A 21,989-nucleotide genomic window follows, 5' to 3' on the forward strand; every position below is an offset into this window, starting at 1 on the left:
GGCACGCACCTCAGAGGGAACTATCCACGGACCATCTGAATGGAGCTCGCGAACAACTGGTGGTCCGCAGACCACAGTTTGAGAACCTCTGGATTAAAGGATTAGAAAAATGTGTTTTATAGTGATGCTTGAGGAGCTCAATCTGTGTAGTTTAACAAAGAGACAGTTAATGGGTTACAGTACCTACATGGGAAATGCATTTGATATTACAGGGCTTATGCAAAGTCCAATGGCTGGAAGTTGAAGCTAGTTGACGATTTCAGATTAGAAATAAGGCACACGTTTTTAATATTGAGAATCATTAACAATTGGTACAATTTACCAAAGGTTGAGGTGGGTTCTCCATCACTGGAAAATTTTAAACCGAGATTGGATTTTTTCTAAAAGATTGTTCTCATTCAAACAGGAATTAATTCAGGGAAGTCTATGGCCTTTGTTACACAAGAGGTCAGACTAGATGATCACAGTGGTCCCTTCTGGCCTTGTCTATGAATCATCATCTTCTATCTTCAGGGTCTGGGCCGCAGTTTTCTACACTTCCAGAGAAAACTCTGCATAACATTTATAAACTGAGAGCTTTTGCAAGCTGGAGACCACAACCTGTCCCTTCTGGGTCAGGATAGAAAGCAAATGACCTTCTATTGATGAGGACTAAATGAAGCCTTGCACACCCTACTATGGGCAGGAAATACATTCTGTATCCGTTTCCATATACAGCCTAGAGATGAACTTTAGCTGCATCCAGTAAATGGGGCCTGATCCAAAGTCCTTGATGTCAACGGGAAGACTCCCATTGATTGCAGTGGCATTTGGATCTGGCTCATTGACTTCAAGCAACTTGCTCCCTCCACTGTCTCCTCTCTCTCTCCAACCGTCACCTCCAACACTGAGGCAATCTGTAGCAATACAGGCCTGACATCTCCCTGTAACCTAACACAGACTGGTAGAATTAGGTGTCCGTTATTTCCTTTTGCAGCAGGGAAGACTTGCAGACCTGGGGCCTGGTTAGTGAGAGAGAATGGTAGGCGGTTAAGGGGAACAGAGTTCAGGGAACCTTGATAGTGTTTCCAGCTTGCTTAGATGTATATATATTTTTAAAATATCAGAATTATGCTGAGTTCCTTTCGTCTCATGTCTCTGTATTTACATTTCTAGTGAAGTGTATGAATTAATTTTATTTCCTTTCTACAGGTGGTGGCGAAAGAAGCCTGGGAGAACCACAGGTTAAGAAATGACTCTATTATCGTGGATATTTTCCATGGCCTTTTCAAATCCACCCTGGTCTGTCCAAAATGCTCTAAAGTTTCTGTGACTTTTGACCCTTTCTGCTATTTAACTCTTCCACTGCCCCTGAAGAAAGATCGTTCCATGGACGTTTCTTTGGTTTTTGCAGGCCTGCATCATAGACCTACCCAGGTAAAAAAAGATATTTGTAGGTGTGAATTATCCCCAAAGACAGTCGCTGCAAACCAGTTCAGAAAAATCTGATCTATTTGACTATTAAGGCTGAGATTTTCAAAGTCACCCAAAGGACTTGGATGCCAAATTCTCATTTAAAAATTATTGGGAATTGAGCACCCAAAATTGAAAGTGGTTTGGAAAATATCTCCGTCTAAGTGACTGGGATGATGGGGCAGCAGGAATCTTATTTGCCCTGGTGGCAACAAGACTACATATGATAATATTGGAGAGCATAAGCAATAACACATTTAATTGTCACATCCAACCCTGCCTGCCTCTGGTGCCATGGGAAGTGCTAGGCTGAAACTTCTCTAGAGCATATAGGGCTCTGAGGGGACCTTTTGATCCTGAACAGAAATTAGAAAATATCCTATGTTTGCAGAAATTCAGGAACAACGTGACCCTTTTATGTACCCGCTGTATGACCAGGTGGGTTTATCTGTGATCTGGAAATGGGAGTGGATAATCAGGTAGCAAAAATTGCAGATGGCACAAAATTACTTAGGTTGATGAAGACTTAGAAAAGACCAAGAAGCTTCAGAAAGATCAAATAAAGCTAAAAGAATGGGCAACATAATGTCAGATGAAAGGCAGTGCTGACAAATACAAAACAATGTGCATTGGAGGCCATAATTTGAACTACTCATATAGTTTGCTGTATTTTTAAATGAAGAAGACTGAAGCATTATTGTAGACTCATCAGTGAAAACCTGCTCACTGTACGGTGTCCGTCAAAAAAGCAAACATAAGTTGAGATTTATACAGAAAGGGAAGGAAAATAATTCTGAAGATATTAAATCATTATGAACCAGTGAGAGACCTTTATCTGGAATACTGGGTTCATTTCTGTTCACCCTATCTCAAAAAGGAAATAGTAGAATCAGAAGGGATTCAGAGAGAGGCAATAAAATTGTTAACGGCCTAGGAACGGTTTTTTGTGAGTGACTATTGAAATGACACACTGTTTAGTTTAGAGAGGAGGCTAATAGGAGCAGACCTGATAGAGGTATATAAAATAATAAATGGCATAGATAGTGTTTATAAGCTTTTCCATAAAACAAGAACGAAGTGGACCTTCAATGAAAAAAGATAACACATTTAAAACTGATAAAAGCAAGTACTTTGTGACACCTAATTAACCTGTGGAATTCATTGCGACTGGATAACATTAAGGCCAAAAGCTTAACAGGATTTAAGAAAGGATTAGAAAATTTTATGGATAATTGGAACAATGCACAGATGAGGTAAAAATAAAAATAGAGGATTTAAATGAACAAGGCAGCCTCTGGGGTCATGTGGAATCTTACTGTAGGGACATGTTAAGTAATTAACCGGTGCAAGGATTCTTGCACCTTTCTCTGAAGCATCTGGTATTGGCCTCTGTCTGAATCAGGATATTGGATTAGACAATCCACTGGTGGCAGTTCCTGTCTTCAAGAACTTCCAGGCATCCCCACTTGTGGGATAGCTCCCTCTGTTGACAAGCTCACAGAGCCCTCTTCAAAGCAGTGTTGTGTACATGTTCTGAGGTTTTCAAACATTAAGCACATTCAGCACCCAGGTTATAGAAGAGAGTGCACTTCTCAGCTGTCTCAGTTCCTTCTGCTGTGTCTGATTACTGCTGTGGTGGTAAGCTTAGTGTCCTGTTCTGTAGTTGAGGTAGGGGTTTAGTTTTTAGTGTAGTTAGGGCTTAAGGAATATGTCCCTAAATTTAGCTGAGTTCTCAAGATTCCCTCCAGTGCTGAAGCTGTGCTCAGACTGGAAACGTGCAAGGGGTTGAAAAACTGTTTCCATGTTGCTGCTGATTCCAGAATCAGATGCCCGAGTGAGGTTTTTGATGTGTTTGGGGGATTTCCCCCTCTTCGACCCAGTATGCTGCCTGCAAGGCATTCACACCCCACGCTTTCCAGGACTGCCAACTGCAGCCCCAGCTGCACCTTATGGAAGTGGCCCTAAAGGCTCTTGAGTTTCTAGAAGACTGTGTTTCTGTGCACCGCCCAGACCGACCTTCACGTGCATCACTGCCCACACCAGCTGTATGGGCAATCCTATCTTCTGAAAGACTCTTGTTTAGTCTAACCAAAAGAACACTGAGGGGAGATATGATCCCTCTCTATAAATATATCAGAGGGATAAATACCAGGGTGGGAGAGGAATTATTTAAGATCAGTACCAATGTGGACACAAAAACAAATGGATATAAACTGGCCATCAGGAAGTTTAGACGTGAAATTAGATGAACGTTTCTAACCATCAGAAGAGTGAAGTTCCGGAATAGCCTTCCAAGGGGAGCAGTGGAAGCAAAAGACGTATCTGGCTTCAAGACTAAGCTTGATAAGTTTACGGAGGCGATGATATGATGGGGTAGCCTAATTTTGGCAATTAATTGATCTTTGACGATTAGACAAAAGCCTGTGATGGGACGCTAGATAGGGTGGGATCCGAGTTACTACGGAGAATTCTTTCCTGGGTTTCTGGCTGGTGAGTCTTGCCCACATGCTCAGGGTTTAGCTGATCACCATATTTGGGGTCGGGAAGGAATTTTCCTCCAGGGCAGATTGGCAGAGGCCCTGGGGGTTTTTCCCCTTCCTCTGCAGCGTGGGGCATGGGTCACTTGCTGAAGGATTCTCTGCATCTTGAAGTCTTTAAACCATGATTTGAGGACTTCAATAGCTCAGACGTAGGTCAGGGGTTTGTTATAGGAATTGAGGTCTGCTGTGATGACTGCGCAGAGCTGGGGCCACGCATGCACCCCAAACATCTAACCACGGGCAGGAGACAGCTGTTGCATTAGCTGAATAACTTTATTTTTTTTGTTTTTGTTCAGAAAAGTTCATTTCATGTGGTGACATGGGAGTGGGGCACTCAGTGTTGGAAGGCCATGGTGGGCTGCAGGTGCCTGATGCTAGTAGGCTCTGGTAGTGTTGATTGGCTCCCAAGGGTTAGTGCATGCTTGGAGAACCTACCATTCCAGGGATGAGGAGGATGGAGACTGGTGGAAGGCCTTGAGCAGAAGTGAGGGGAGAGCTTGACTCCTGGCATTAGTCTCAACTTGTCTCTTCTTCTAGTGTCTGCAAAGTATTCCCAGTGGCCACAGGAAATCGCTGGTTTTAGCCAGTCCCTACATGATATCCTTATGGGAGGTAGATAGTTCTGAGTAATGATTTGCAGGAAGACACATTGGTTAACTCCAATTTACATGAGGTATAGTAGAAATCCAGCCAAACTGATCATGGCTTCCTCCTTTCCCCGTGCTTGCTTTAGATCAGGGGTGGGCAAACTGCAGGCTGGATCCAGCCGACCAGCCGTTTTAAGCTGGTCCTCGAGGTCCTGCTGTGGAGTGGGGCTTACCCTGCTCCAGCTGGGGAGCAGGGTCGGGGGCCGCTCCACACAGCTTGTGGAAGCCGCCGCATGGCCCCGCTCTGGCACTCCAGCCAGGGAACAGGGTCGGGCACAGCTCCCGGAAGTCATGGCATGGCCTTCCTCTGCCTCCTATGCGCTCCAATGGCCCCCTCTGGCGCTCCAATGGGAGCTTCAGGGGCAGTGCCTGCAGATAGGGCAGCATGCAGAGACACCTGGCCGCGCCTCCACATAGGAGCCAGAGAAGGAAGATGCAGCTGCTTCCAGGAGCCGCTTGAGGTAAGCGCTGCCCGGAGCCTGTACCCCTGAGCCTTCCCCTGCTCCCCAGCCCTGATCCCCCTCCTGCCCTCCGAACCCCTCGATTCAAGCCCAGAGCACCCTCCTGCACCCCAAACACCTCATCCCCAGCCCCACGCCAGAGCCTGCATCCCTTCCTGCACCCCTGCCCCAGTCCAGAGCACCTTCCTATACCCCAAACTCCCCAGCCCCACCCCAGAGCCTGCATCCCCAGCCTGTGCCCTCACCCCCACCCGCACATCCCACTCCCCCAGCCCAGAGCCCCCTCCCACACCCTGAACTCCTCATTTCTGGCCCCACCCTGAACCAAAGCCCTCACCCCTCCTGCACCCTAACCCCAATTTTGTGAGAATTCATGGCCTGCCATACAATTTCTATGCCCAGATGTGGCCATTGAGCCAAAAAATTTGCCCACCCCTGCTTTTGATCCATAAAGTCAAAACCTTCTGGGAAACTTTCTCTAGGATGGTTCCTTTTGCAGTGTTAATTGCAATATCCAGTGGCTGGAAATGGAAGCAATTGAGAGAGCAAATAAGGCATGGATTTTTCAACAGTAAGGGTATTTAACCATTGGAACAGCTTTTGGGGGCAGTGTGGTGGATTGTTCCATCACTTGAAATCAAGATTGGATGTCTTTCTAAAAGATCTAGTGCCACCCCAAGTTGTTGGGCTAGACAGAGGAATTGCTGGGTGAAATTCTGTGATCTGTGCTGTGGCTGTCTGGGCTTCAAATCTTTAAATCTGAGCCTGAGACACTGAAGACAGCCAAGTGTGACTGGAAACCATACTTGCCATAGGATTCTCTGCTTTTAAGATGTCAGGACTAATGAATTGCTCAACTCCCATTTGCCAACTTTCTGCTCCATGCTTGGATTTATTTTGCCTCGTGTAAGTTTAACGTTCTCTTTGTTTCCAGTATCGGGTAGTTGTGCCAATGATGGGGGCTGTATCAGACCTGTGTGAAGCTCTTTCCAAGCTCTCCAAGATCCCTGCAGAAAATGTAAGACCAAGCACACACAATAATTTTGCTAATAAATGTGTTCTTTCGTTTTAAAGCATTTTATTATTGGAAAAAGTTTGAAATGGACAATAAGCAAAGAGGAGCAAAATAGTAACTAAGCATTAACTAATTGGACTGATACATAACTCCTTGCTTGCCTGAATTCTAAAAAGAAAGCCAGGACACAGGCACACCCTGTTCACTTTGACACCTCCATTATAGTAATGACAGTAATAATGGTTTTAAAAAGGGGGGTGAGGGAAGAGACAGAAAAATGACTGCCACTACCATTGCAACTCCTCTTAGCCCTGGTCTACACTGGGGGCGGGGAGATCAATCTAAGTTACGCAACAGCTACGTGAATAACGTAGCTGAAGTCGATGTACTTAGATCAACTTACTGTGGTGTCTCCACCGTGGTGAGTCGACTGCTGCCGCTCCCTCATCGACTCTGCTTGCGCCTCTCATGGTGCTGGAGTATAGGAATCGACAGGAGAGCGCTCAGGGATCGATTTATCACGTCTAGACTAGACGCGATAAATTGATCCCCGCTGGGTCAATCACTGCCTGCTGATCCAGCAGGTAGTGAAGACATACCCTTAGTTTATCCTTTTTGCCCCTCATATTATTACTTTGTGGGTATCTACTCCCTAGAAACTTCCTTAGTAGCAACAGGAAATGGGATGTGCTTTCACTTTCTTAAGAAGTGAATGATTTTATTGCCCATTAAAATGTCAGGCTTGAAACCTGTGGTTTGTGGGAAGTTGTCTGGATTCCCATAACTTGTTACCTCATGCCAGTTCAGAGGATCAGTTCAGTTCCTTTTGTAGTTAAGTGTTCAGTTATCTCTGGCTGACATCCCAGCCTGTTGGGCCTTGATGCACTGGGATGTATGATATCCTCTTCACAGGACAGTGGCCACTGGGCTTGACCTGAAGCCACTGGGGAGCTGCAGGTCCTCAGTGTCTCAGAAAAATCAGGCCCAATTGTTGTTGTTCTACCTCATTGGTCTGATTAGGTTCAGTTAATAGTATGTCGAATCAGCCATAAGGTGTCACTATAGAGCCTCCATAAACACTTTGGTGATGTGAACATTAAAAATGTCTGAGAAAGAAAAATGAATTGTGAATTATTTTAGTTTGTCTAACCGTCTCTAACTTCACTCTTTTAGATGGTGGTAACAGATGTTTATAATCACCGATTCCACAAAATTTTCCAAATGGATGAAGGGTTAAGTCATATCATGCCAAAAGACAACATCTTTGTGTGAGTAACCATCTCTTCGGAAAGAGCAGTGTTGAGAAGAATGTGCTAGGAAATGAGATTTGGGGCTTCTGTATATAAAAGCTGAAATGTTTTTTCCAACCCCCAGCCTGCCTGTAGGTTGTCCTTCATGTAGTGCCTGCTCTTTGGCCCTATGCCTTTAACGAGGAGCTAGCTGGGGGCACTGTTCTCATGCATGTCCCCTCAGTGGATATGCTTTATTTCACAGTGTGTTAAGTGCTTTCCTAACATAAGGAAAGTCAACGTCTCTACTCTGAGGAGCTGTTAAGTCTGAGTGATTATTTTCTAGTCACTTTGTGCTTATGTTCTAAAACTTATAGGGAGGCTGCCAACTTATTTTGATCTTCTGTTATTTATCTTGCTGTAGTGCCTTTGAGGCTTCAACAGAGTTTGTGGCTCCCTTGTGCTGGGTGCTGTACATATACGAAGTAAGAGACAGTCCCTGCCCCGAGGAGGTTACAGTCTAAATAGACAAAGGGTGGGAGAAAGGAAGTAGTATTACCCCCATTTTGCAGATGAAGAATTGAGGCAGAGAGAGAAAACGACTTACCCAAGGTCACATAGGAAGTGAGAGACAGACTTGGGAATTGAACCTGGAGTCCTTAAGGCAGTTCCTTAACCGCAAGACCATTCTTCCTCTCTATCTAAAAAAACGTGTTTTAGTCTGAGGCTTTGTTTTAGAAAGCTGTTTTGTTGCCTTTGCTGGTGTAAAGTCAGGTGTTCGTTTCCTGTGAAGCAGCTGATATATCATTCAAGGATGATTGCTGCATGACATTGCAGTCTTGTGCTGTCCTGTCACTCTCTAGTTGTTGTGGCATTGTCATTGAGTAGTAGTACCAGAGTACTAAAAAGCTCTCAGTATGTTATTTCCTGCAGCTGTAATTGTGAACTTGGTGATTGTGGGACAAGTTACAATAATTTGGAAGAGCATTTGGATTCTGTGTAGTCTGTTCCCTGTGATTGATGTGTTGTGGGGCAGAAAGGGGTGTCTTGTAAGTTGTTGAGTGCCAAGTTATATAATCACCCAAATTACTAAAATGTATAGTCTAGAAAAACAGAAAATAGTAGGCCAAATCTGAATAATTATGTCTCTTAATACCAACTCAGGGATATCACTCCCACTGGTTTAGTCACACATGGTCCTTTTTATGCCTCTGGACAGTGGTTCTCAACCAGGGGTTCGTGGACTATGTTTGAGGTCCGCGAAAGACTTAGACTGAAAACTCACTGAACAGAATTCAACTCCTGTATATACAGACAATAGATTTCCAAGGGGGTCTGCACCTCCATTTGAAATTTCCAGAGGGGGCTGCAAATGAAAAAAGGTTGAAAACCACAATCTTAAGGGACACCAGGAATGAAGACGAGCAAAACAATCGCAGTCATTAACTATGATTATGTCCTTATTAAAGAAAGGAAAATAAAAACAAAACACAAACAACATGCAATCGTTACTTCAGTTACAGTTGCTTCTCTGTGGACAGCTTTTAATAGAGATTACACTTTAGAGAAGGGGTCTGCACTTGGATGGGACACTTTTATCTAAGTAAACTACAGCGAAGGTTTATTAGTCCCGAAATCAATACTCAGTCTTCTCTGTGTATCATAAATAACTGAAAAAGTTTATACATGGCAAAGGACTTTTGTCTAAGGGTAGGTAAGCCTGGTTTATTATGGATAAGCTAAATAATTTACAAATGGAAAAAGTGAGTAATCTTAATTGTTGTATGCGGTGCTGTTGTAGCTATGTCAGTCACAGGATATTAGACAGACTGTGAGTGAGGTAAGAGCTTTTATTGAACTAACTTCAATAACTAGTGCTATCTGTTTGACCTTGTATTTAGCCGTGACATCTGAGTACCTTTCCCAGACCTGAGGAAGAGCTTTGTGTATCTCGAAAGCTTGACTCTCTCACCAACTGAAGCTGGTTCAATAAAAGATATTACCTCACTCACCTTGTCTCTCTCTAATCTTAACTAAGTCCGATGGGTGGGGGGGAGAGTATTTAAATCAGTTACTTAAAAGAAGCAATTCTAAGAGTGGTCTTGGGACAAGTCGTTAAAGAATATTAGGACTCTTAAATGCTCTCCAAATCTCACAATTTCTGTTATCAACTTTAGCTGTTGCTTCGAGTAGTGTCCCTTTGGGTGCTCCACTGCAGGTGTACATGTGCCTCTTGAGCCTTTGACTGGAGATTTTCTGTTAGCAGTGTTTGTTTAGCCTGCACATGCATCCTCTGTATCCTGGTACCACACACCAAGACTATACAGGGATGCGTGGGTGGACTGCCTTCAGTTACTTCTCAACTGCTTTGGCCTGAGATGGAGCCTTAGCGTGTCTGCCTTGAGTGTGCCTCAGCTATTCTCTTATGCAGTTTACCTATAGTTTTTGGTTTAGGATTAGGTAGTGTATTTACTAACAACTAAAACATAACAACTAGATAGTTTATAGTTAGTTAGCTATAAGTAATGAGAGGATTTACTTGTTTTGTCTCCTTCCTGTTCCTCCGGGAGCCTTATTCTCCTGGCAGGCCATGTCTGGCTTCCAGGGTTTCAAATGTTGCCTTTATTCTTGAGAGGCTATGTCAGTAAGTGGTGGCCACTCCAAGTGTGTTGTTGCTTCGGGGAGTCCCGAGGTCTCCCAGAAGTGCAACTACTGCCTGGCCTTCAAATCTGGGGCAAGGAAGAACAGGGAAATTAAACTGAGGCTGCTGATGAGGGCATGTTCCCTTCAACCCACATCTGAGTCAGGTCAGGAGACCTCCACTGTAACCCTGTCTCTGGACAAATCCAGCACCCCTTCAATGGCGGTTGCAGGTTTCCCCTAAAAAGGGGAAGGCTATGGAAGCCTCTGAGAAACCATTAAAGAATAGGGGCTTGGACTGTCATCATACAGAACTAGATCTTGTCCCTTGCTAAATCCACGGTCTCGGAAGCCTCGACCTCTTGGCTTGGTACCATCGAGATGAAAAACTCCTCCTCTGGTACTGGTGGGGCCGGCAAGTCCCGGAGCTCTAAAGAGAAACACAGCTCAGCGAGGACCCTGGTACTATCTATGAGAGACAAGGAGGGCAAGGATAAGCTCTCCAGAGTGGAATAGTCAGTCACAGCCCGCCACTGGTACCTGCCTACAAGGCACCCCTGATGCTGGGCAAACCACAGCTCCAGGCACCAGTGGCCCCTGGGATGTTACGCTCCCAATCAGTGGTACCATCTACTTCGGCCATGTTGGTACTGATCCACTGCTCAGTACCGCAAGAATTAATGTACTCTAAGGGCTTGTCTGAGATAGATGAACCAGAGTCCCCACTGCTCATGGGTACCAAGTGTCTCTTGGTACTGAGACCTCGATCTGCAGATTACCATCATCCTCTGGTACCATAGGACTCTCCACCCTGCTGGTGCCTCTTCCCCATCATTGGGGGGATATTGAGGAGAATAAAGGAGACCTCCATTCAGTCTCTGTCTGTACAGGGTTCTCGTATGTATCTGTGTAGGAACCTGTTTTTTTGACATTCACAGAGAAGATCCTTGTGCATGACAACAAGGGTGGTGGGATCTCTGGACAGTACATTGCCAGCCATTTGCCAGACCACAAACAGCTAGACATTGTACAGTCCAACTCCCACCATTAATGAGGCGCACCTGGACTCAGCTAAGACTGTGTGGCAAACACCCACTACCATTGTAAAGGGACAAATAAGAAATATCATGTTCCCCCTCAGAATTTTTGTTCTCCAGCCCTCCACTTCACTCCCTAGTAGTGCGTGCAGTAAATGAGCAGCATAAGCAACACTACTCCAGATCTACCCTGTAAGGACCAAAAGAGGCTAGACCTTTTTGGATGGAAGTCTTATTCATCCATGATCCTGCAATTTCAGATCACAAATTATCAGGCGATCATTACTAAATATAATTTTACAAGGTATAATAAATGTAGTGAAATTTCTTCCACAGGGAAACATAGGGAACAATTTCAGTCCATCTTCTCACTTCTTTTCAAGTGTCCTTGGATGCCACAGACACCACTACCAGGTCCATCTTTGCAGCAGTTGTTATACGCAGGATGGTGACTCTGGAAGCTATAATCCCTTCAGTAGAGGCAGGTGATTGGTTTTCAACTTATGACCTACAAGACAGCTATTTCCATATAGCAAGACACCCATCACACAGGAAACACCTACATTTTACTATAGGCCAGGATAATTTTCAGTACTGAGTACTTCCTTTTGGCCTCTCTGTGGCTCCACGGCTGTTCTCAAAGGTCCTGGTAGTAGTGGCTGCTTACATCTGATGAGCAGCGATTTTAGTCTTCCTGTACCCTGACAAATCACTGCTCAAAGGCTGATCTTGTGAAGCAGTGCTGTCTTCTGCTTTCTCTTTTTTTCAGGAATTGGGTCTGCATCTAAATGCAAGAAAATCCACAATTAGCCCATGTACAGAAAATACAGTTGATAGGAGCATACTTGGATTCATTGGTAGCCAGGTTCATAACTTTTTCAGGTCTGGTCAGGACAGTTCAAGAAACTGTCTACAGCTCCTGGGACACATGGCAGTTTGCACCTTCGTGACCAACTGGGCAAAGCTATGCCTCTGCTGCTTTTATGGCTGGCTCAGAATGACTTATTCACAGGCCAGAGACTCTTTGGAGAGGCAGGTCAAAGTTCCCCTACAGGTGAGGAACTCCCTAGACTAGTGGAAAAGAATCAGCCCAGCGTTTGTGCAAGCATCTCTTTCATTCACCTAGCTCCAACAAGAACCATGACAACAGATGCATCACTGTTGGGATAGGGTCACCTCAGTGCCCTCACAACTCAGGGCAGATGGCCACCTCAGGAAACCAGTCTCCATGTCAGCCTGCTAGAACTCAGGGCAGTCAGGAACACTTGCTTTCATTTCCTACCCCTCATTGGGGCAAATCAATCAGGATCATGACAGACAATGTGACCTGCATGTTCTATATCAACAAACAGGGAGGACCAAGATCCCCTTCCCTGTGTGCCAGAACTATGAAGCTGTGGAACTGGTGTATAACCCATCAGATCCAATTTTTCAGCTGTCTGTCTCCCAGGCATTCAGAACACCACAGCGGACGTTCTCAGTAGGCGCATCTCCTAAGACTACGAATGGGAGTTGGACTTCCAGAGTTTCCAGTGTGTTTCAAAGGTGGGGATTTGCACAGGTGGATTTCTTTTCCATGTCCAAGAACAAGAAGTGTCCTCTATCGTGCTCAAGAGGACGTCTAGCCACCACCCTTGGATGAAGGGTCTGCTCAATGAATTTCCTCCAACACAGCTAATACTAAGGGTGATGAACAAGATCAGACAAGACAAAGCTATGAATATCCTTACAGTACCGAGCTGGCCGAGGATATGCTTGGCACTCTTACTTACTCCACCTATGCATCCAATTGCCATTCAAACTTCTGACCTTTTCCCATCTCCTCTCACAGGGTACAGATCATGTGTTTCACCCCATCGTAGGAGTTCTCTGCCTCAGAGCATGGTTTCTCACTGGTTCACAGGGTTAGAATCTTCCTGCTCTTCAGAAGTGCAGCAGGTGTTACTGAACAGTAAAAAGGAGTCAACCGAAATAACTTACCTGCAGAGACTTGATGCATTGGTGTCATTGTCATCGACTTGTGCCTGAATCCGTATTGCTATGTCATCCTGGATTACCTGTTGGATCTAAAGAAATCAGGGTTGTCATCTTGACTAAGGTTCAGTTGGCTGCAGTATCAGCATTTGATCCTCCAGTACAAAGGGTATACATATTTACTCATCCTATGTCATTAAGGTTTATTAAGGGTTTTGGGAATCTCTACTCCCCAGATTAGGACCCCACTCCAACTTGGGACCTCAGCGTGGTACTTAAATATCTCTCAAGACATCTATTTGAACCAGTGGCAACGCGCATAACTCATCTATGAATATGGCGTTTTTAGTAGTTATCACGTTGGCCCATAGGGTTGGAGAAATTGGGGCCTTGATGGCAGGTCCCCCTTTACAGTGTTCTTCAAGGACAAGGTCTCTATGCCCACCCCCTGAATTCTTACCTACGGTACAATTGGAATTTCATCTTAACCAGTCCATTTGTCTACCAATGTTTTTGTCCAAAACTGCATAAGTCTCAACAGGCTTTGACCTGGTCTTGAGGTTTTCCCACTCTTCGGAATACCTCACAAGACCGGACATAGGTAGAAACATCCTTGCCCATTCCCTCCCAGTGGAAGGACTTCCCCAAACGGTCTTTGGTTTTGTTCACCCCAGCATGGCCACTAGGATGATCATGGGCTAAGCTTAATAGTTTTACCCGGTACTTAGTTGGAACTACCAACTGTCTCTGAGGATGCCAGTCTTCCTGGCGCCCACTAGAAAGAGTTTCCTTGTATAAAAGTCCTCTTTCTACAACAAACCGGGATCAATTAGAAGAGCTGAGAGGTGGTCGGTTGCTCCATGCCACGGTCCAAGCTCCCTGGAGGCTTTCATCTGCTTCCTGTTCGGCCTGAAACTGTTCCCTTGATGCTGGAGGCATCAGTTCCTCACTGGATTGTGGACCTGGGCTTGGTCCCTTTGGAAGCGATGCAGGTGATGGAACGGGTTCCGTTGACAGTGAACCGCTCTCCGAGGGTGCACTATGTGGTATTTCAGGCTCTGACTGAGTCTCTTGTGTAGGGTTATCTGCTGCTGCTGCCAGTGCAGGCTCGGTGGTGCCCTTTGGTGTTGAAGTTGTAGACGGATTTGCAAGTGCTGGACTCAGTGCTGGCAATGGTTCTGGTGCTGGTTGCTTTGCCAGTTCTGGTTCTGGGACTGGCTTTGGCTGGGCCTCTGGGAATGGATCCACTACAGCTGTTGCAGTTGTTGGCAGGGTTCTAGTTCCCAAACCCGATGGGGAAATACATTTTTGCGTGGACTACCATAAGCCAAATTCTGTAACTCACCCAGACAACTATCCAATGCCACGCACAGATGAACTATTGGAGAAACTGGGACATGCCCAGTTCATCTCTACCTTAGACCTAACCAAGGGGTACTGGCAAGTACCACTGGATGAATCCGCCAAGGAAAAGTCAGCCCTCATCATCCATGTAGGGCTGTATGAATTTAATGTGCTCCTTTTCGGGCTGCGAAATGCACCCACCACCTTCCAAAAACTTGTAGATGGTCTACTAGCGGGATTGGGAGAATATGCCATCGCCTACCTTGACAATGTGGCCATTTTTTCTGATTCATGGGCAGAACACCTGGAACATCTAAAAAAAAAAGTCTTGGAGCGCATAAGGGAGGCAGGACTAACTGTTAAGGCTAAGAAGTGTCAAATAGGCCTAAACAGAGTGACTTACCTTGGACACCAGGTGGGTCAAGGAACTATCAACCTACTACAGGCCAAAGTGGATGCTATCCAGAAGTGGCCTGTCCCGAAGTCAAAGAAACAGGTCCAATCCTTCTTAGGCTTGGCCAGATATTACAGGTGATTTGTACCGCACTACTGCCAAATCGCCGCCCCACTGACAGACGTAACCAAAAAGAAACAGCCAAATGCAGTTTGGTGGACTGAAGAGTGTCAGAAGGTCTTTAATCAGCTTAAAGGGACACTCATTTCTGACCCTGTGCTAAGGGCCCCAGACTTTGACAAACCGTTCCTAGTAACCACAGATGCGTCCGAGCGTGGTGTGGGAGCAGTTTTAATGCAGGAAGGACCAGATCAAGAATTCCATCCTGTCGTGTTTCTCAGCAAGAAACTGTCTGAGAGGGAAAGTCCCGGCTCAATCAGCAAAAAGGAATGTTACGCCATTGTGTATGCTCTGGAAAAGCTACACCCATACGTCTGGGGACGGCGTTTCCACCTGCAAACAGACCATGCTGTGCTGAAGTGGCTTCATACCGTCAAGGACAATAACAAAAAACTTCTTTGGTGGAGTTTAGCTCTCCAAGATTTTGAAGTACAACACATTTCAGGAGCTTCTAACAAAGTGGCTGATGCACTCTCCCATGAAAGTTTCCCAGCATCAACTGATTAAAATCGTTCTTGAAATGTGGAACATATTGTTAGTTTTTATATAATCAGTAGTATCTCTAGAGGTGCATGTGTCTTATTAACTCTGTTTTCTCCTAGCGCTCCAGGAAGAAATCCAGTGTGGTACAGGCTGTCCAGCACCGTCTGTGATTTGGGGGGCATGTCATAACCATACAGCTGATGGTAGCCTAGAATTCCTCCTTACCTGTAGGGGGTTAAGAAGCTCAAATAACCTGACCAAAGGGACCAATGGGGAAAGAAGATACTTTCAAAACTTGGTGGGGGGAGAAAGGCTTTGTTGGTGTGTTCTCTGGGGAAAACAGAGAAGCATCAGGTCAGAAAAAACTCCTTCTCCTATAAACCATCCTGTACAAGTCTCTGATATTACAAAAAGTGTAAGTAAATAAGGCAAGGTGCGTTAGATTACCTTTTGTTTTCAACTTGTGAATTTTCCCTTTGCTAGAGGGAGGTTTATCCAGGTTTTTTTGTAACTCTAAAGTTTTGCCCAGAGGGGAATCCTCTGTTTTGAATCTGATTATCCTGTAAAGTATTTACCATCCTGATTTTACAGAGGTGATTCTTTTACCTTTTCTTTAAATAAAATCCTTCTTTTAAGAACCTGACTGATTTTTTCCATTGTTCCAAGACCCAGGGGTTTGGGTCTTTGATCATTTTGTAACCAATTGGTTGGGATATTATTCTCAAGCCTCCCCAGGAAAGGGGGTGTAAGGGCTTGGGGGGATTGCTGGGGGAAGAGGAACTCCAAGTGGTCCTCTTCCCTGGTTGTTTGTTAAATCACTTGGTGGTGGCAGCGTTACTTAAACCCAAGGTACAAGGGAGAATTTGTGCCTGGGGAGCTTTAGAATCATAGAATATCAGGGTTGGAAGGGACCCCAGAAGGTCATCTAGTCCAACCCCCTGCTCGAAGCAGGACCAATTCCCAGTTAAATCATCCCAGCCAGGGCTTTGTCAAGCCTGACCTTAAAAACCTCTAAGGAAGGAGATTCTACCACCTCCCTAGGTAACGCATTCCAGTGTTTCACCACCCTCTTAGTGAAAAAGTTTTTCCTAATATCCAATCTAAACCTCCCCCATTGCAACTTGAGACCATTACTCCTCGTTCTGTCATCTGCTACCATTGAGAACAGTCTAGAGCCATCCTCTTTGGAACCCCCTTTCAGGTAGTTGAAAGCAGCTATCAAATCCCCCCTCATTCTTCTCTTCTGCAGACTAAACAATCCCAGCTCCCTCAGCCTCTCCTCATAAGTCATGTGCTCTAGACCCCTAATCATTTTTGTTGCCCTTCGCTGGACTCTCTCCAATTTATCCACATCCTTCTTGTAGTGTGGGGCCCAAAACTGGACACAGTACTCCAGATGAGGCCTCACCAGTGTCGAATAGAGGGGAACGATCACGTCCCTCGATCTGCTCGCTATGCCCCTACTTATACATCCCAAAATGCCATTGGCCTTCTTGGCAACAAGGGCACACTGCTGACTCATATCCAGCTTCTCGTCCACTGTCACCCCTAGGTCCTTTTCCGCAGAACTGCTGCCTAGCCATTCGGTCCCTAGTCTGTAGCTGTGCATTGGATTCTTCCATCCTAAGTGCAGGACCCTGCACTTATCCTTATTGAACTTCATCAGATTTCTTTTGGCCCAATCCTCCAATTTGTCTAGGTCCTTCTGTATCCTATCCCTCCCCTCCAGCGTATCTACCACTCCTCCCAGTTTAGTATCATCCGCAAATTTGCTGAGAGTGCAATCCTTTTAACCTAAGCTGGTAGAAATAAGCTCAGGGGGTCTTTCATGCGGGTCCCCACGTCTGTACCCTAAAGTTCAGAGTGGGGAGGGAACCCTGACACACATGCACACCAGAAGTGGTGCACCCATAGGGACACAACTCGAAGAACTGCAGTTACTGCACAAGGTGAGTAGTAACCCCTTTGTATGTATCCTCTCCAGGAATACATAGTGTAACCAGTCTTGTGGTTAACAGGAGAAGTAGTTAAAACCTTAATTTACAATAGCATTTCAATGTCCCATTATAATCATGACAAGAAAAATTTAAGTCCAATTCCTTAACAGTGCTTTTGCACTACAAGAATATAGGCATAAGGATAGATCTCTGTCCAGATCTGCCTCTACGAGAAACAACCCCTCCCCATCTCAGTCAAAGTCAGGTGAGTCCTTGTGTGTGGGTCCTTAAGAATTAGGTCTACATAAACCTTCTGTCCAAGAAGGATTGGCCAAAGGAAGAAGGATGTGATGGTACTGGCTCCAGCTCCATTCCACAAATCTAATGAGCAGTACCTAGTGGTTCCATCTGGGAGATCAATGCTGGGACACCATCCGACAGCTCCGTTGTGGGATCCCCTGAACACTAGACCCTTGAATGACTAGCATCTGCCAGTACCCTCCTCAGGGGCTCCCCAAACCAAAAGGAAGACTGAAGCCTTTACCTCACTGGAGGATATATTTGCTCTGTCATACCCACAGTCTCCCCTTCTATCAGGCTGGCCTCTTCATAAAGACATCCCTATGTCTAGGAAAACCACCCTGAGGTGAAGAGTATCCTCAATGACTATGTCCGCAACCATCCTCCCATCAGTACTGTCAGTACCACCAGCATAAGAGGAGCCGATCATTTCATCAAGTGAATCTGACACTCCAGAGGAGGCTTCCCACCCGCAGGGGAAACCAGCCTGGTTGGAGACCAAAGAAGGTATTGGAACCATCCATCTCCTTCTGAATATGGCTACCCAGGGGACTGCTGGTACCTGATGCCTTGGCCCACTCCTTCTCTGGTTGATCCTTACTGGTTGCCCTGGGGCCTTTGGGATCTTTACAGTAAGCACCCTGGATCTGTGCAGGAATCTCACTGATCTCCTCTCCCAGCTAATACCAGCTGGCTTTGTCAGAATGCATGGTGGATGAGGTCGAGCCGATTGAACCAGTTCCAACAGGTATGTCATCATCCTCGTCAGATGAGGCAGTTGCTTCATCATCTCCTTTTCTACTTGATGACCACAAGCCGTTATCAGGAGTTGTTGCAGAGAGTGGCAACTGAGCTGCAGATATCTGTTAGAGAGGTCCAGGATATGCAACAGGACCTATTGGACATCCTCTGGCCCCTTGAGAGTGGCCCTTCCAGTTAGCCAAACCATTTTGCGCCCTGCTAGATCAGTGTGGCATACCCCTGCCTCTTGTGCCCCTACCCCAAGGAGAGCTGAGAAATGATATTTCATGCCAGCTAAAGGGGCAGAGGTTTTTTTTTTTTTTTCCCCACTCATCAGCCACACTCCTTAGCAGTGCAAGTGGCTAGAGAAAGGTCTAGGGTGTAGTACTCCAAGACTCCCCAAACTGACAAGGGCGCTAAACACCTCGACCTCTTGGGTAGGAAATCATTCTTATTGGCTAATCTCCAGTTCAGAGTTAAGTACCAGGAGGAGTTAGTAAAATATGATTTCCTGAATTATGTCAAATTTGCAGATGGTGGATTTGATTTAAATCATGATTTAAATTACTAGTCAGGAAGACTCAATTTAATCATGGATTTCTACATAAAAGTGCATTCTTGTTGGTTGTTATAACCGTAATACATATTCTTCACAATTCAGATAGATATAGGTTTCATTTTTAGAAGGTACACACTATACATTTTTAAAGTGATTTTATTTTGAAAACTTTTCAGATTAGTTTTACAGCTATATCAGAAAATGAATGATTGGTTATTTCATTTACCAAAGGTAATTGAAGCAGATATTTATGAAGTCATTGGGAGGTGAACTATCTCCAATTCAACAGGTTTATCATTAATATTTGGAGGATTTTCTTGCCATGCTGTATTAGGAGGAGAACATCACCAGACAGACATGTAAATTGTTTTATTTAACTAAAACAACATTATGTATTCTGGATTTTTTTCTTCAACAGCAAACATATTATATTTTAACAAAACAAGCATATGAATTTTTAAATTTAGTTAAACATTCAAGTTTTTTAAAATCAGGTTTGTTTTTATTAAAATTGTTTTAAACTAAAGTAGATGAAATTAAAAAAAAAAACCCACCAAAAATTAAATAGACTATGTCAGGTAAGTCAACATGAGAAACTTAAAATATTGGCTTCTGCACCTAACTCAGTCGTCTTCACCTTCATTTTCCTGTTTATTCATAATCTGGAAAAGAAAAACAAGCTTTCCTGCTTTTTCAGGTCCCAAACGATTTCTCAATTTGGAATGAATTAGTCCAAAGGAAGAAAATATTCTTTCTACACCGGCAGAAGAAGCTACTGCTGTTAAAAGTGAGATTACCACTTCAACAGTCTCTGAATCCAAGTGCTTAAGTGACTTCCACCAGTTCACTGGTGTGACTTTCTTTAAAACTTCATCATCAAACATATATTTCTTGAACGGTTCACCCTTAGCTTTGAAGTTTATTATAGTTGGCATTATGGAGGGTTGATTGCTGGATGTCCATGTCATAGCCAGCTCCTCTTCTTCAGCAGTTAAGGTTTGACCCTGGTAGCGAATATTGAGAATATTTGCAAGAAAATGAGCTGGAGGTGGTGCTTGTCCTATTTGTTTTTTTTAATGCTTGTAATTTAACTCTGTCATTGCATATTTCTCTCTTTAAGATCTCACTCAGTTCCTTCCAAATTTCAACAGCGTCAGCAATAAAACAGCTATTTCCCTGCATTTTGTTCAAGGCTACAGGAATAGGCTTCAGGGTACTCAGCATGTGTTCAACATTTCTCTTAAGCCCAATACTGAGAACTTTGGCTGTGACAGTGCCATCTATTTTTTTCACGATTTTGTTCACAAACTGTCATCAGATTAGGCCATTTCTTGATATAGTGCTCAAAACAGTCCACTACTGAATTCCATCGCACATCTTGTGGGAGAGTTAGCTTGGTTCCTCCCACTTTTTTCAGAGTAGTTCCTGCAAAGTGGTTGTTATGGAAGTATTTTGCAATTTCAACAACATTAGCCTTTATTTCTGGAACACTGAAGTCTTTGGCTAGGAGGTGCAGCAAATGAGCACTGCAACTGTATGTTATTAGCTCGATACTCTCTTCTAAATAATTTCTTCTCATTTTGGATACATTTGCAGCATAGTCTGTGACCAAGCTGCATACTAGACATTTGAATTTTTTTTCAGTTTGTTATAGCTTTTACTGCTACTACTTGTAAGTATTCTGCTGTGTGTGCATTTCCTGGTGTATCAGTTGTTTCTGTAAGGAAGACCATTCCCTTCATCTGTTATCACACAAGCACATACAACAGGATCGTTGTGGACATTGCTCCACCCATCGAGACTCAGGTTAACAGTTTTACTCTCTAGACCTTTTGCACACTGCTCAATTTCTCTTTCATATACTGTATCCAGCAATTTGCCTGTGACATCTGCTCTGTTGGGTGGGCTGTGTCCTGGTCTTAATGATGGAACCATGTTATTGAAGTGTGGGTTCTCAATCAGACAGAAAGGAGAGTTCATTGCATAAAGAAACCAGGCAATTTTTTCATCAATTACCTCTTTTTGTAATCTGCTGGTTCTGATCACAAACTTATCTATGGTTGTTTCTGGATGATGGAGATTTTTTTTTTTCCTTTTTGCTACAGGTCTGTGACATACATAATGTAACTGAAACACTATCATTGGCAGATAACCATGAAACTATAGAAAATGATGGTGATCTTGCAGGCTGATAGTCTTCAGAATCCTCTATGCTGAGGATGGATTCTCCTAAACAAAATAAGTCAATGAAGTTATTTAATTATTATTACCATACTGCTCATTTAGTAACTACTATATTTTTTGTTCAAACATGAGAATTCAAGAGTAGTCCAGAAGGAAGACAGGCAGTCCTTAAGAAAGAAGTATGAAATAAAAAAGTTTACCAACCTGGAGAATCTGCATGTTTAGAGATGTTCCTTTCATCATCTTCAACGCAGCTTCCTCCTGAGAAAGAACACTTCTCATGATGTTTTTTCATTCAGGCAAGCAGCCCTTGCATTTCTTCGTTGCACTGTTTGCATTTTGCATGCATGCCTGTCTTACCCACAGGTAGAGGAACTTCATTAAAATATTCATTAAAAGATTTAGTTGGGGATTGGTCCTACTTTGAGCAGGGGTTTGACTAGATGACCTCCTGAGGTCCCTTCCAACCCTGATATTCTATGATTCCCAAACTGGGTCTCTTTTATGGCCTGCTGCCATTATAGGTTTTTCCTTCTAGTGAGAGAATGGTATGATAGTTCTCAAATCAATGAAGGCTACACTCAGAAAGACCTCCAAGACTTTTGGAATATGCTGCTCAAACAGTTTCACTTTTGTTGCTACTGCCTGTCCCTCCCTTCTCACATTTATCTCCAGACTTCTTTTCCTTGTCCATATCTATTCCGCCCCTAACAATCTTCTATTCATTGAACTTTTTGAAACTTTGCACTTTTAGAGAGAGGTAAGGGATTGACTCTGTGTACACAAATTTGCAGAGGGACAGCAGGGTTGAGGTCTGTTATTTCTCACCTCTAGATATTTATTTTAAAACATTTTTGCTGTTAACAAACATA

The 21,989-nt window shown here is 44.2% G+C and overlaps 1 protein-coding gene across 1 annotated transcript in view; it reads left to right on the top strand.

Moving 5' to 3' along the window:
* Positions 1-21,989, top strand: part of USP4 (ubiquitin specific peptidase 4) — a 94,586-nt gene that overhangs the window by 29,966 nt on the left and 42,631 nt on the right. The window contains 3 exon segments of the mRNA XM_037905571.2: positions 1,192-1,416; positions 6,035-6,118; positions 7,289-7,383. Of these exon segments, the coding sequence (XP_037761499.1) occupies positions 1,192-1,416; positions 6,035-6,118; positions 7,289-7,383 (404 nt within the window).

This window comes from Chelonia mydas, chromosome 7 (genome assembly GCF_015237465.2).
Source record: "Chelonia mydas isolate rCheMyd1 chromosome 7, rCheMyd1.pri.v2, whole genome shotgun sequence".
Taxonomy (NCBI): domain Eukaryota; kingdom Metazoa; phylum Chordata; order Testudines; family Cheloniidae; genus Chelonia; species Chelonia mydas.